The sequence below is a fragment of the Rhopalosiphum maidis genome, chromosome 1 (assembly GCF_003676215.2).
Source record: "Rhopalosiphum maidis isolate BTI-1 chromosome 1, ASM367621v3, whole genome shotgun sequence".
Lineage (NCBI taxonomy): Eukaryota > Metazoa > Arthropoda > Insecta > Hemiptera > Aphididae > Rhopalosiphum > Rhopalosiphum maidis.
This window is the reverse complement of record NC_040877.1, coordinates 56075696-56090558: the sequence shown is the minus strand read 5'-3', so window position 1 is coordinate 56090558 and position 14863 is coordinate 56075696. Positions and strand designations below refer to the sequence as shown.

Sequence of the window (14863 nt, the reverse complement as noted above, 5' to 3'; positions counted from 1 at the left end):
TACATATATATATATATATATATATATATAATATAAATATGTTATAATTAAATATTATACATTATTATATTATAAAATATGTACTTCAAAAGACAATAGTCCAATGTCTACCATATCTAGGAATAATAACAATAATTACATTATTGTGTATAGAATTTATGGTCACACTTATTGACCTATTAGTGCTATTACAATTCGAACTTGAAATATACTGTTACACCAAGACAATTTTTATTAATTCATTATCATAGTATGTGTTTCTACTCGAAAAAATCAATTCATCAATGTGTATATTTTTATTGAAATGCCCACGATGTTCAACAGTTTTTACACACTTAATTTTAAGTCCCTAAAATTGCAAAATTGTTTTCGATTTTTTGTAAAAATATACCTAGCTATTATTATTTTATTTTGGTTAACGCTATATTATGGTTTCTCATTGTCGTGAACATAAACATTAGAAAAAAATGAATAATTTTGTTTTTTCTATAGTAAAAAGAATGATTTCTTTCATCGTGTGTAATTAAAAACTCAATAATAATTGTCAATTTGATAAAAAAAATTTCCCAAGTCTCTATTTCACCCGATTCACTGGAAAATAGGATTAGTTTTGGGGCCTTAAATTATTTGTACTGTTTGTAGTATATTTGATAGTTTTGTATCTTTTTCCCTTCAGAGTATTGTTTTGTTCGTGTAGGGGAATCTTTATTTTTTTTTCACGACCAAAGCTCGCGTGAGTCACGATGGCTGTAACGATGACGTAACTACTCACGGGGATCGATACCAAAGGGGGACCTTCTATATACTCCTCCTTACCCATGTTCCGGCAATTAAAATTATCCTATACCTACTACTATAGTATATATATACTTATATCCTTCAGGGTCAAAGCGACCCAGTGTTATTAATAATAACACTATATACAATAATTTGACTGGTTCTGGTACGATAACGAGGGTGGTGCATGCCGATTATTGAAAACGATAACGGATTAACATGTTATTTTGTTCGTAATTCGGTCATCCGTTTGTCCTTGGCTGTCGTTAACGAATACATACCTATATAATACATAAAATATATCAACGAGTAGTCGTGTCGTATGTATATTATTATAATATTTGTTATTTGTAGTATGAACCATTTTGTACTATAATACCCGATGGTTGGTGACAAAAAGAAAATCGAAAAATACCTAACCGAATATCGTTTAAGAACGCTCAATAATAAAATATTATACATATTTAATGGGTTGAAATATTGTCAAACCGCAAAGGTGTTAATACAAATAATTCACTCGAATTAACGTAACTCTGACAGTGATTGTTTTTTTCCGATTAATATATTATCAAATAAACTAATATCTTAAAGTAATTCTCTATTTTTTGTGTAAACTTTCGTACCGCTGTAAATTAAAATATTCTCACGTTTTTTGTATACGTCTCGAAAGTCTGGGAAAACGTTATATAATCAAATTCGTTAAAAATAAAACTTAACGTTGGTATTTAATTATTTTCTTTCAAATGTTCTCATTAGGCTTATTATTATTAAATGTTGTCTCCTATTATGAAAATATATAAGCGGACAATTAAAAATATTTAAATTGGTTTAGTTAGAGATATATTATGTATATTATTATTTATTTCCCATTTTAGTCTCGTGAATTAAAGGGAGCGCCCAGTTAACGGACATTTCCTTCATTTCACTAATAGTTACCTAAAAATAATAAGCTTTGTCTGAAACTCTGAGACCTCAACTTTTAAAATATTTACTTTTAATATTTTTATTTTTTAAAATATTTGATCCTTAAAAAGTCATTAAACGATACGAGTTAAGTAGTTTTTTCCCGATGCCTTTATATATAGTATCTAATCAAATTAAACACTTAAATAAACATACAAATCTACCAAGAACTGTTATATAACAAATCTAAACTGTTACAGAAGTTTTTACAAGAGTTGTGTTGCATATTAATAAGTGATAAAAATATTGTGTTTTCTAATATTAAATATTTGTCTTAAAGTTTTTTGTAGAAAAATTACTATCAAATTGTATGTTTATTTTTAAACTGTATGTATAAAATATTTTAAACAAAACCACTTGTTTAAACACATTCCAACCCTGGCTATCAATATATTTATGTCTTCTTGTATTTTTCAAGCCTATAGTTATTACTCATTAGTAGTGTAAAGTGTTTCTACATCAATGCAAATTAAACGTATCCAAACTTTCTAGACATCCGTTTAGTATACTATTATATGTAAATTTACCAATTGTTCATCAATTTCGAGCATGTCTTTTTTCTCAAAATTACTGTATAGAAAATTATAACAACGCCGCTCGAATACTTGAGTACAAACACACGTGACCTATATATTACGAAAAATGCATCTATAAACATAAATTTATGTGTTTATATATAATATAGTATAAGGACATTTTCTTTTCACGAAATAGTAGTATTCATTACCTATTGTTATTATTTTATTGTTAATAATCTTTAGTAATCGATTGCTTTATTATTATTTTGATTATTTATTGTTATTCGTCTTAAATAGTTTTTATTTAATTTTGTATGTATGCTAGGTATAGCACGTGTAAAGCGTTCAAGGCGATGTTGTGCGAAGTAAACGATTTGGCAGGTCAACATGAAGTGATCGCTGAAAATCTCCAATCCGACGTCATCAGGGAAATCAATTATCTAGTGAAGGACATTAAAGAAGAAAGAAAGAAGGTATGCCATTATATTAAACTATATCTGTATATAAATTAACAATATGACGAGTAGCTGATTTTTCGTACGAATGTACATATATTTTTTTATAATTCCTAAGTTAAAATAAAACATTAATATTAAAAATTAAAATAGGCAATTATACATATTATTTAAAATATATAAGTTAATACATATATATACTATGCAATATTTTTATCTATGTATTGTTTATATTATTACTTAATAGTTTAAAACAAATAGTTAAACATAGACAAGTTTTTAAAAGACATCGATTTTTGACCAGTTCATTATGGACTTCCCAGTTCCCAGCCGTTAACAACATTCTTGAATGAACTATCGACATTATTAATCCATGACGAGTCTAGAAAAAAAGTTATTAAAAACTATTCTATCTCAATTTTTGAAATATATATATTTGAAGGAATATTTTTGTCTATGCACTTATTTTTTAGCCTTTTAAGATATTAAAATTTTCGGTTTTATCGTAGACACTTTATTTTAGTATATTATATAATATTTCTAGTAATCGGTAAATATTTGAAAATATAACTTAAATACTTTTCCTACCCATTTTTTAAATAGTATTATTTATATTTTTAATATAGCTAGCGCCAATAATGTAAATTAGCTACGACTGCTTATTTATTACATGATATTTATCAAAATACAATTTTAATCAGGTCACCTAAGTCATCAAAATTCGACTTGAAAAATAAAAACTAAACTTGAAAAAATTAATTTAATTAGGAACATAAATCTCAAAATGTGATTATGTAACTAACCTTTGAATATACTTTTATAGTTCAAAAATAGCTCATTTAATTATTTAAAAAAAAAATCGACGTACGATATTTATAGCTGGTAAACAACGTAATATGGTAATGTTTTTAGGGGCCAATAATAAAATAATTAGCTCAATGCAATATGTATCCTACATACTTCGTTTCAAATTGTATTTTATTTATACATACATAAAAAATTGGATATTTTATTGTTTCCAATGTTGGATATACTAAAAATTAAACATGTAATGTTATCTATTTATGAACGGGGTGAATCGCAAGACTCTTTTGTGAGCACGTGTCTTATTGTTTTGCTATCGTTGCAACGCCTATGATAACGTATAACCAATATATATGTGTGTTTTCAATTTCTGTCATAGTTGCTTCAGGATAGCGCAAAATATGTAGCGATGATCAACAACCAGGTAGCGTCACTGGAGAGGTCACGGAAAAACTACGAGAAAGCGTTCAAAGAGGCAGAGAGGGCTCTGGACAACTTTCAGCGGGCTGACGCTGACCTCAACTTGTCCCGAGCCGAAGTGGAAAAACAACGGATGAACATGGCCATCAAAAATCAACACTGTGAAGAGTCAAAAAACGAATATGCCAACCAACTGCAAAAAACCAATGAGCTTCAGGTATGATGATAAGTACTCCAAAAATTGACGGAGGAAGGTGTTCGAATTTAATTTATAAATATTCATAGACATATTCTATGTACAACTTTTTATTTCAAAAAGTATTCTAGTATCTATAAATTGTATATTTTCTTATGTTTTCTTCTTCATTTTTTGTGTGTCCGTCGATATAAACCTCCGTCATAGCTTTCGGGTTTTTAACGGGAACCTGTAATACATTTTTAATTATACATATGACTTAAAGCAAAATAATATTTGCTTTTTTACTTCTATTATCAACACATTTTCAAAAAAAATAATGTGTATTAGTAATTTTCGAAATAATTAGTGTTCCTGCTATTTTAAGAATCGCTCTGTTTACAACTCCGTGATCTCGGTGTATATAACGTATTAGGTACTATATTTATACTCGCCCAATAATAATCACTTGGACATGTTCAACGCCTGAACGTATCCACTGCGAGGCTGAGCACAACGTTTAGTCGCGTGCGTGGTTTATATGTACTTTATTTGTTATTTACTAATTTGCTATGTGTTCGTTCAGAGCCAACATTACAAAGCGCTGATGCCGGAGGTGTTCAGGCAGCTGCAGGAACTCGACGAGAAACGCATTCGAAACGTCAGACATTTCATGGCCCATTCGGCGGACGTGGAACGTAACGTTTTCCCGATCATAAACAAGTGTCTGGACGGCATCATAAACGCTGCCAATCAAGTAAACGAAAAACAAGTGAGTGGAAGTCGATAAATCCGCAACGCGATAATATATTATATTATGTGTGTACCGTGTATACAGAGTGATTCTCCAAACATGTACATCCCAATAAGTAAGTACTCTAATAATTCATTTATTCAAATTCTGATTTTTAGAATTATCCATAGTTTATTTAATAGAAGCATATTCTATTCTTAAATACTTAGATTAGCATTTAAAGAATGTCCTGTAACCTAATACCTTCGTTTTTTACAATCATTTTGTCCACAATTAACAATAAAAGTGGACAATGCTTATTTGAATAAGAAAATTTTATGCAGGACAATCTGAACTAACTAACATTTAAGTACTTTAAATTTATTTAAAAGTTAAAACTTTAAAATCTAATCAGAATTTAAATAAATGTACCTATATTACAAAAGGAAAAATGGATGTAAGAATGCCTGGTGTTACTTTGTACATTATTGCTATATTTGCTGTCGTACAATTTTACATAAATAACGTGACTAATGAAATACATTTTTTCATTATTAACATTTAAACGATAATGGTTTCTAAACAATTATTCTTCTCTTCCGCACCCTAAGTGCCTTGAGGGTACCCTAATAAATTATTTTTATTGTTATAGTAAATTGTCTGTGTTAAATTTTAGCGCCACCCATACTATGTAATCGATTTCCTTAAATACTAAAAAATAAGAATTCTTTTTAAAAGTCTGTAAAAAACTTTTTAAAAAAAACCGAAACCAAAAATTACGGTGGTTAATTCGCTTCGTTCCGTGTGATAAACCTGCGATAGCCGCGTTTCATATCATACATTTATTTTTAATATTAATTTAACTTTCAGGACACGATTTTGGTGATAGAACGGTACAAATCTGGTTTTGAACCACCCGGAGATTTCCCGTTCGATGATTTGAGCCGTGGTGGTGAGTCCACGCCGCTCGTATTACCGGGTAGCGGCAATACTTATGTGTCATCGGGCGTTGGCGCCCACAGGTCCGAATCGATGACCGTCAAGGGCACCATGTCGGCCGGCAAGCTGAAAAAGCGTGTGGGTCTGTTTGCCATATTTAGCTCCAACAAGGTATATATATTATGCATCCAAATTATTATAGAAATTTATGACGACAATAATAATAATATTTATTATGTACCTATCATTTGACTATAACATTATAGTCTTTTTAACGGTTTTATTTTTATTTTTTTTCCGATTATGTTTCACAACGAAACATAAAATATGCTCTTCTTGAAAAATTCTCAATACCACCCCAATTCTTCTTTCTGTAAGTACATCATTATCCGTGGGAAAAAAAACAATTACATTACCGTATTTTTATCAAATGTCAACGTTTTCTAACGACTTAGAAATACTTACCTGACCATGATAATATTTTGACCATAATAACATTAACAAATATGTTTGTAAATATATTTCAAACGAAATATATGAATGTTAAATACCTTTGTTGTATATAATCTTGGCTCGTTGAAACGTATACGGTTGTTCATATACGATTCATTCATAAAATACAAACGTTGAGCGGGTCAGTATTTCTGGAACGCAAATAATAACTGACACTGAGCTTAGTGAACGACGCGCCTTTTTGTTTTTTTACCGCATTCATATTTTAGGTCTAATAGCGATTGCAATTATTAATATATTTTTATACTACGAGTTATGGTCATAATAAACATAGTTTAACTATCAATTACAAATATTCTGTTTTTGTCCTTTAAACTAACACGGCTTCCAAATTTCCAACATGAATCATTATAACGTCGTTTACTCATAGTTATTAAACAAATCGTCAATTGGCCAACTTTTATTAACAAATAAGTTAATTTCCTAGTTATTATTATTTTAAAATAATCAATTCAATCATAATTTTAGGTCTTATTGTACATAATGTTGATATAAAATATTTTAAAACTTGTACATTAATTTTATTATACTTTATTATTTACTAACTGCATGGCTAATCACGCTTGCTTTATATGTTTTTCATGCACTTGGAAGCTAATGGACGTATGCAGTTCTGTAAAGGTATTAAAAAATATTTTTTTAAGCGTATGATTAAATAATATCATTTTTAACTGTTCACCTTAAAAAATCATAAAAGAGATGATTATTAGAAACTTAATAAAATATAACAAATTCAAAAAGTCATCTTATATTTTTATAACAAGGATAAAGGGATTAAGATAACCTAGTTATAATTATAAATATTATGTTCTAATGATAGTGGATAATAACATATAATATAAACTTTATATAATGATGTGTTTTAATATTTATTAATATTAACTCACTTCTATTATAACTTCTTGAATTTTAACATTACTAACAAAAGCAAAAAACCAATTTCAACTAATAATAGTATCAAACTAATGGGTTTAAATTATCTCTCAAAAATGTTTATATAATTAAAAAAATTATATGATTATTAAGTATTGACAAATTTAAATTACACGTGTATTATACAATTATTTGCTTGTGGAATAAAAGGAAAGCTTGAATAAAATAATTATGTTTATTTTGTTTGTGTTAATCATTTCTTTGGTTGTTTTTATAACAGTTTTTATAATAGCATGATACATTATTTTTAAATAATTTGATATACTATTTAATCATTTATTCATTAAAGCTGTTGACTTATTATAGAATAATCTTTCATCATCGGGTGATAAGGATGACTATAGTGAATTACCACCAAATCAACGTCGAAAAAAGATTCTTCAAAAACTAGATGAAATGCAAGCAAAATTACACCAAGAAATAGCAGCCAAGTACATATTGCTTACAGTTTAATTTGTAAATTTTGAATTGTATATTTATATGTGATGTGTGTTTTATATTTTTAGAGACGGTTTAATGAAAATGAAAGGAGTATACGAATCTAATCCGGCCCTAGGTGACCCGATGTCCACTGAAGGTCAACTAAATGAATGCTCACAGCGTATTGATAAACTCAACTCTGACATAGCCAAGTACCAGGGACTTTTACAAGAAGTTGAATGTAATGTTAGTCCTGCAGGTACACGAAAACATGAGTTGACAGAACATAATGGTATTGGCAATGGTAGCACTAACAACCTATCCAATCACAAGTAATTTAACTATATTACGTGAATGTGAAGTTCATAATATTATGTATTGTATCTTATTCTTATAGTAATAGGCTAAATACATCTATACCGGATGGACGAGCTCCTCTTGGAGAAGACGAATCTCTAAGTCGTTCAGCATCTGATTCCAGTGTTTCTATACCTGCTGTTGGGTTAAACAAGTAAGTTTTCAATAAGTTAATTTATTTACTAATAATATAATATCAACAATACAATTACAGTCGATACTCTGGTGAGACTGTAAGTTTGGGCGCTTCACGCAATTCATTGGCAAATGATGAAGATCCTCCACCTTATTACGATATTCACGATTTGCCACCACTAGGAACTTGTACCGCTCTCTATGCATTTGAAGGTAAATACATCTCCTCAATTATATATTCTTATAATAATTTATGTTATAAGAATTTTTTTTACACTAATATTGAATGTTTTAGCTACAAGCGAAGGATCAATACCAATGTTTGATGGAGAGCAACTGTTAATCATCGAACAAGATCAAGGGGATGGATGGACGCGTGTTAGAAGACAACCTCCTAATGTTGAGGAAGGATTTGTACCTACTTCATACATCTCCATACACTCTAGCTGAACAGAGGCATTCGTTTTAAATGTTTACGACACCCTATGACATTAAAATCAATTGTATATATATTAAACTAAAACACCCTATACATAAATAATTTTAGACTTAATTTTTTTTTTATAAGGTTGTGAAAAGTGCCAATTTTTTAATGAAAATGATATTTAATCGGTCCGAGCTCAAGTTGTCATGTAGGATTTTTTTTACGTTAGGAATTTTTTTTTATTATTATCATTACTATTATTATTGCTTTCAGATAATCAAATTTCTTTAACTAATGTGCAATTTAAATGAACCAGTGGTAAATTAGTCATCTTGCTTGACCTTTTATTTTTCTACTTGCACCACTGTGTCTAATTATTGTTTCCCGTCATTAATCTGTTGAAAGCCAAAACGAGAATTTAATTAGTTTTCAACTTATAAAGAGTTTCCGTCCACCTTTATTTTGTTTTATTAATCATAAGTTCTTTAGTTCCAAATATTGTTTTTTTTTCTTTTTTTAACACTGTTTATATATTGTTTTTTTTTTTTTTTACTCAATTTTCCGCCTTTCGACCTGATTATTCAAATAACATAAGTAACAATTTTGTCAATTAATCATCCATTTGTGTATTTTCTTAAAACAGATTAATATTTTAACTTGAAAATAGGTTGTGTTTGTTCAAACTTATTATAAGTACCAGATGAGTGTTATTTATATATATATTCTTATATATATGTAATGGTTAAAAATGAATTATGTATATTTTTTTTAATATAAGTTATACTAAAAATAATAATAAAACCATTAAATTATTATTCAATGAAATAAAGTATAATAGTAATATTTACAAAACATAAGCGAACAAAATTAACAGACAACACTTTTTATGGGTAGTTGTATTTTTTTTTTATTATTATTATTATTATTATTATTATTATTTTTATTATCCTAATACATATAACCAGCATTTTTCATTTAATCCCAACTCTATGCTTATAGTGTATTGTGTATCAGTATAGTCTGATTTGTACTATATATATATATTATATTAAAACGCTTTAAAAACATATCACTATTTATTGTTTCAATACATTGATTATTAAACTTTACACTACTAACCATATGTAAAAAGAAAATAATTCCTAAGATTATTATTTGTTATTTATTAAACTGTTTAAAAATTAAAATGGATACACTTCCTTATTTTTTTTTTTAAGTGTTGGGTGCTTGAGATAATCTTAGTATAGAATCTATCATTGTCTCCAGAAAACTTGACTTTGGAACATAAAAATATATTAAAAGTTATGTTTTCGTATGGATATTAACTGTTATACTTAGTATAATGTAAAATAATTGATGATCTAGCCAGTGGCTAGATTGTCGGAATGCCTTGCATCATTTGTCTTTACTTATCTTTAACTTTATTATTTTATCATCTTAAACAAATGACTTAATGTCACATGAAAGTGTGTTAACACAACAGATTGTTTGTTATAGTAATGCGATTATATTGTTATTTTGTAAGTTAGTATAGATTTTGTTTTTTATAAAACATTTTTGATATTACTTTTATTTTGAATGACATTACAAATATTATATTATAATGACACTGCTACATACAAATTTAATATAAAATAGGGTGGCCAGATATAAAATACGAAAATACAGGACAAAGATAAGAATTTTTTTATTTTGAATAAACATCTATTTTTGATGAAATGCTTAAATATTTAAAGTCTTAAATCTTAATAATAATTGATAACTAACAAATGTAACTTACTAAAATAATATTTTTTGGATATTTAATCACAATTTTAAAAATTATAAATATTTTTTTGTACAGAATCATTTCTGAATTATAGAAAATAATATATTAATAACAATAAACCATGAACATTTAAAATTTGAAAATATAAATATATAATTAAGCAGTTTGCTATTTTAAGATTGCTAACTTCTGAAGCTTTTCTATTTTCACAAATTGTGTTTCTTACTCTAGTAGATCGAAATGTCAAAAACTAAATAATAATTAATAATCGATCAAATCAAAAATTTGAAATGTTTCATGTGTGAACTTAATCAGGCATTTGGTTAAATTTTTAGGGCTATAATAATTCAATGTAAAGTGACTTGCATAGTCGCATCCCCTTTCAATATACAAATATAACATATTAGTATATTACCTTCGATTTTTGAGGGATCTATTGAAAAACTTGGAGGGCTAAGTCCCACGCCTCCCTCCAATATCATCATTATCATTATTAACTTTCAGTGTAATATTATTTAGCTCGACAATTACATAATTTACTTAACTAAACACAAACAATACAACAAAGAAAACAAGATTGTTAGATAACAAAACTAGCTACCAAAATTAAGTTGATTAGGTATTTTGTTGGTGACAATTTCCAAATTAGAGAATGGAGGAAAGGTTGAGACTGTTGAGAGGTATATTTAAGGCACTAAGTCACTAAGGGATTGAGCAAAATTAGGCATTTGGACTCTAGAGTCTAGGGACTTGGAACGGACAATGAAAGAGTATCTAAATGTTGAAAGTCACAGACACTTTCAGTGAGATGTAAGTGGTCGTAATTATTTACCCTTCTTATTATATTCTAAATTCTAATTAATGAAACATTTAAATATTCAGATACATATTTTTATTTTTGCATTCATCTATTAATTTTTTCCTCAAGCACTGCTCCCATCAGTCATTCGGTCATCAGGTGTGATAATCATAAAAATCATTATTGATAGTAAAGGTAATTTATTTGTAAATTATATTAAACAATAAAATATTATTATAACTTTTAAAATCATTCGTATCGATTGTGTGAGAAAAAAAAATATGATTTGGCGCCTTGGCGGAAAGATAAAATTTGAAATTGACCTAGGAAAAAAATACAAAAATGTCTCCGACCTTGCCAGGATTCGAACCTGGAATCTTCTGATCCGTAGTCAGACGCGTTATCCGTTGCGCCACAAGGCCTCGGTGTGAGGACGTGGCAAAACGTGAGCATATAAACGCGTTTATGGTAACTTTGGTTGATGTTATCATGTTATCATATTGAAAAACAAACATCATGATAACAACAGTGGTCCATCTAAATGTATAAATAGTATTTAACCGCGCATTTTCAAACCATATGTAATTCAATTGAATTTTCTTAAAAACCATGTAAATTACATTTATTATTTTATTAATCTACCTAAACCTAAAAATCATTGCTTGACGCTTGTTGTTTGATAATATGTACCTAATTGAAATTGGGCGTCAAATAATTTACAAACTCTGAAATTATTTCACATTCAATGAGTTTGAATTGTAAGTATACCTATTATTATTATAATAATTATTTTATAGTTTGTAGTATTGGATTAACTTGTTACTTACTTTTAAATAATTTAATATTTGTATATTAAATACCTAGTATTTACTATTTTAGTTTATTTTCATTGTCATCTTATTATTATTAATGGAGTAATTAAAATTATTAATAATATTTCATGTATTTCGGTTACTTATTCAATATTATCTAAAGTAAGTACCTATAACTGTTACTGTACTGTTGCTCCTCGACCAGAGGTCCAGAGCTCTTCTTAATACATAAATTATAAATACCTTATACGGACCAACTGTTTTTTGAATCATTATTATCAAGAAATAATAGTTTAGATTCCAACTTTCTCTAATTGTAGGTATTAAAAGTTTTTTTAAATTCTACTACATATCTACATATAATCCTAAAATTTAAGTACTAAAATAATATAGATTTAATAAATAATAATATACACACAATTTTTACACACAAGGCAGATAGGTACGCTAAATAAATATAAATGTATAACAATATAGCTGACAAATTAATACAGGAATAATTCGGTTTTCAATATTACGCAGTAATAAAATAAAATACCTATTGTTAATTTCTTATAAACGTATCAAACATATTATACTGTGTGATTATTTTAATAGACAATAGTAATCACTCATTATTTCAAAATTACTTTTTTTTTTAATATTTTTTTTTTCATGTTAAAAATGAGAATTTTGTTATGTATAAAAATTAAATTAGGAACGAATTGTAGCACAGTATAAAACACGGTACAATGATATCCTAGAAAATGTTGATAATTAGGTTACCTATTCTGGTCGCCTAAACTTTAAATACTATTATCAGTCATAATAGTTATTAGTGTTATTACCAATTTACTATAATCGTTCGAAATTCGATTTTTTTACGTTAAAATTCCCAGAAAAAAATTTCACTTCGAATTATAACTACTTAAATAGTTAAAATGTATGTTATCGGTAAAAAGAATGAACACTTGATAGCTTATAGAATATTATGATGTTGAAAAATATAGCTTTTTTTCGGTAGGTAATATTGTTTATTGCATCATAATGAATTCAAGTATTGAAAAATATTTTTAAAAACGTTAATAGTTTTCGAGATAACGAGTGTTTCCTGTGCAAGTGTCAAAATAATCGCCCTGTACAGTTTGTATACGTATGCAGTGTTGTTGCAAATACGGGTGTTGGCGACATGTATATTATAATACACTCGTTTCGTTTGAAAATGGTCCGTCGGAGCTCGCTCTCTCAGGTTGCCTCCTCTGCCGCGGAACGATGTGGTGGGACGGGGTGAGAACCGTCTACGGAGAAAGACCTCAACACCCCGCCCACTGAGCGGTGTAACTCGGTAGTAGTGGTAATAAGTAATAAGCACCGCCAGATTTTCTGGCCGTCTCTTACTCGCGCAAGTCGTACTGCACACAGCTGCTGCGCCACCGTACGTATTATTATTAAACAACGACGTTAATAACAGCGTATGTATCCAGAGCCGGAGGAGTAGGAGAAGAAGAAAAAGTTGACTCCGTACATTATACATACCATTACGAAACTCGTTATCTCCTACCGACCGGACGTCATGGGTAAAGAAACGTAAAAAATCCAATACGATCACCACTAACGGTAGCTGTACACGGCCGGCCGTGTTCGTGAAAATAGTACCTGTATAATATTTTTACAACAAAATATCTATACTATATAGAGTTCACCGCAACGTTAAGTCACTATATAAACTCGCATATTTTTTTCTAGAGTGGGGAGAGAGCGCTATATAATATTGTAAACGCCCAACTCGTATAGATGCAGCCCTTCGAAAAGGTGTTAAATGGATTCGCAAACGTTGGAAGGTACATTTCGCCTAAGACGCCTTCCATTGTGTATATATAGTAACTAATGTCTAATAATACACTGAATGTACAATTAATATGCTAAGCCATTTTCTATGTTATCGATTTTAAAATTTCCATACCAATTTAAACTAATTAACCTATACTTATACAAAATTAACTATAATTTATGAGATACTTGTTTTTTATTATGACTGAGACATTGCCGCCAGCTTAGCAGCAGCATTATCCTGATGGACGAATTTTGCCACTTTGGATGTTTCTGCATTTCCATAATATAAAATCGCATGACGTTAATTGGTTTTATTGTGTATTTTTTGTTAATTCGCCTTTTAGTGTTGACATTTTTCCTTATTGACTAAACCATAGGGCGTAGATGTTTGATGCTGTCGGCTGCCACGTATATGAAAATGTGGAGCTAATCGAGCTATCAGCTAATATACAGACTATATGAGAAGTAATTTTTAAAATCAATATACTTACATATTTATTATTTTGAAATGCTATAATATTATATTTTAATAATATTGGAATTGAAAAGTATATGTATGACTGTCTCATCTAACTACTCATATCCAGCAGCTATTAAGTCTGAGTAATCTAACAGTGTTCAATTTTTGATATGAGTGATATGACTATATGACGTGTATTGTGCATGCAGTATTACTCATAATTGCTGTATGTTAACTGTTTAGAGTAACATAAAATATCTAGCCGTCTAAAACGTTGCCGGAGGAATACTACATGGGAGCATTATATTTTTGTACTCTTAGGATTATAATATAATATTAAATATTATTCTGCTTGATTAGAGCTCTACCATCTATTAGAACCTCTAGGATAAGTGGCTATGCAATATGCATAATAATATATCATCACTTAAACGCTCTTATTTATATTTTACAAATTTAATATATGTGATCAAATTTAATTGAAAAAAAGAGAATTTATCTCTTTGAATTGATAATATTTTTATTAAACATTAAATATGTACTTAAATATTAATTATCATTGACTGTATCTTCTAATTATTCAAATTTCATATAATATTCAATAATATTTTTTTTTTAACAAAGAGTATACCTATTTTCTAAGTGC

At 28.4% G+C, this 14863-nt stretch overlaps 1 protein-coding gene and 1 non-coding gene across 4 annotated transcripts in view; one reads left to right on the top strand and one right to left on the bottom strand.

The window, feature by feature from the left end:
- Nucleotides 1–9293, top strand: part of LOC113561323 (formin-binding protein 1-like) — a 30635-nt gene extending 21342 nt beyond the window's left edge. The window contains exons 4-13 of one of the 3 annotated variants that reach the window (XM_026967665.1): nt 2584–2731; nt 3897–4154; nt 4699–4884; nt 5716–5955; nt 6892–6918; nt 7537–7661; nt 7737–7982; nt 8048–8161; nt 8222–8355; nt 8438–9293. In XM_026967665.1, coding sequence (XP_026823466.1) covers nt 2584–2731; nt 3897–4154; nt 4699–4884; nt 5716–5955; nt 6892–6918; nt 7537–7661; nt 7737–7982; nt 8048–8161; nt 8222–8355; nt 8438–8592 — 1633 coding nt within the window. In that variant the 3' untranslated portion in view covers nt 8593–9293. The remainder of the gene's footprint in view (nt 1–2583; nt 2732–3896; nt 4155–4698; nt 4885–5715; nt 5956–6891; nt 6919–7536; nt 7662–7736; nt 7983–8047; nt 8162–8221; nt 8356–8437) is intronic. The other 2 variants (XM_026967667.1, XM_026967666.1) reach the window with 2 other exon arrangements.
- A 2189-nt stretch (nt 9294–11482) lies between these two features.
- Trnar-acg lies at nt 11483–11555 on the bottom strand. Its single transcript has one exon. It is a non-coding gene; the product is annotated as a tRNA-Arg (tRNA).
- Nucleotides 11556–14863: the final 3308 nt, after the last annotated feature.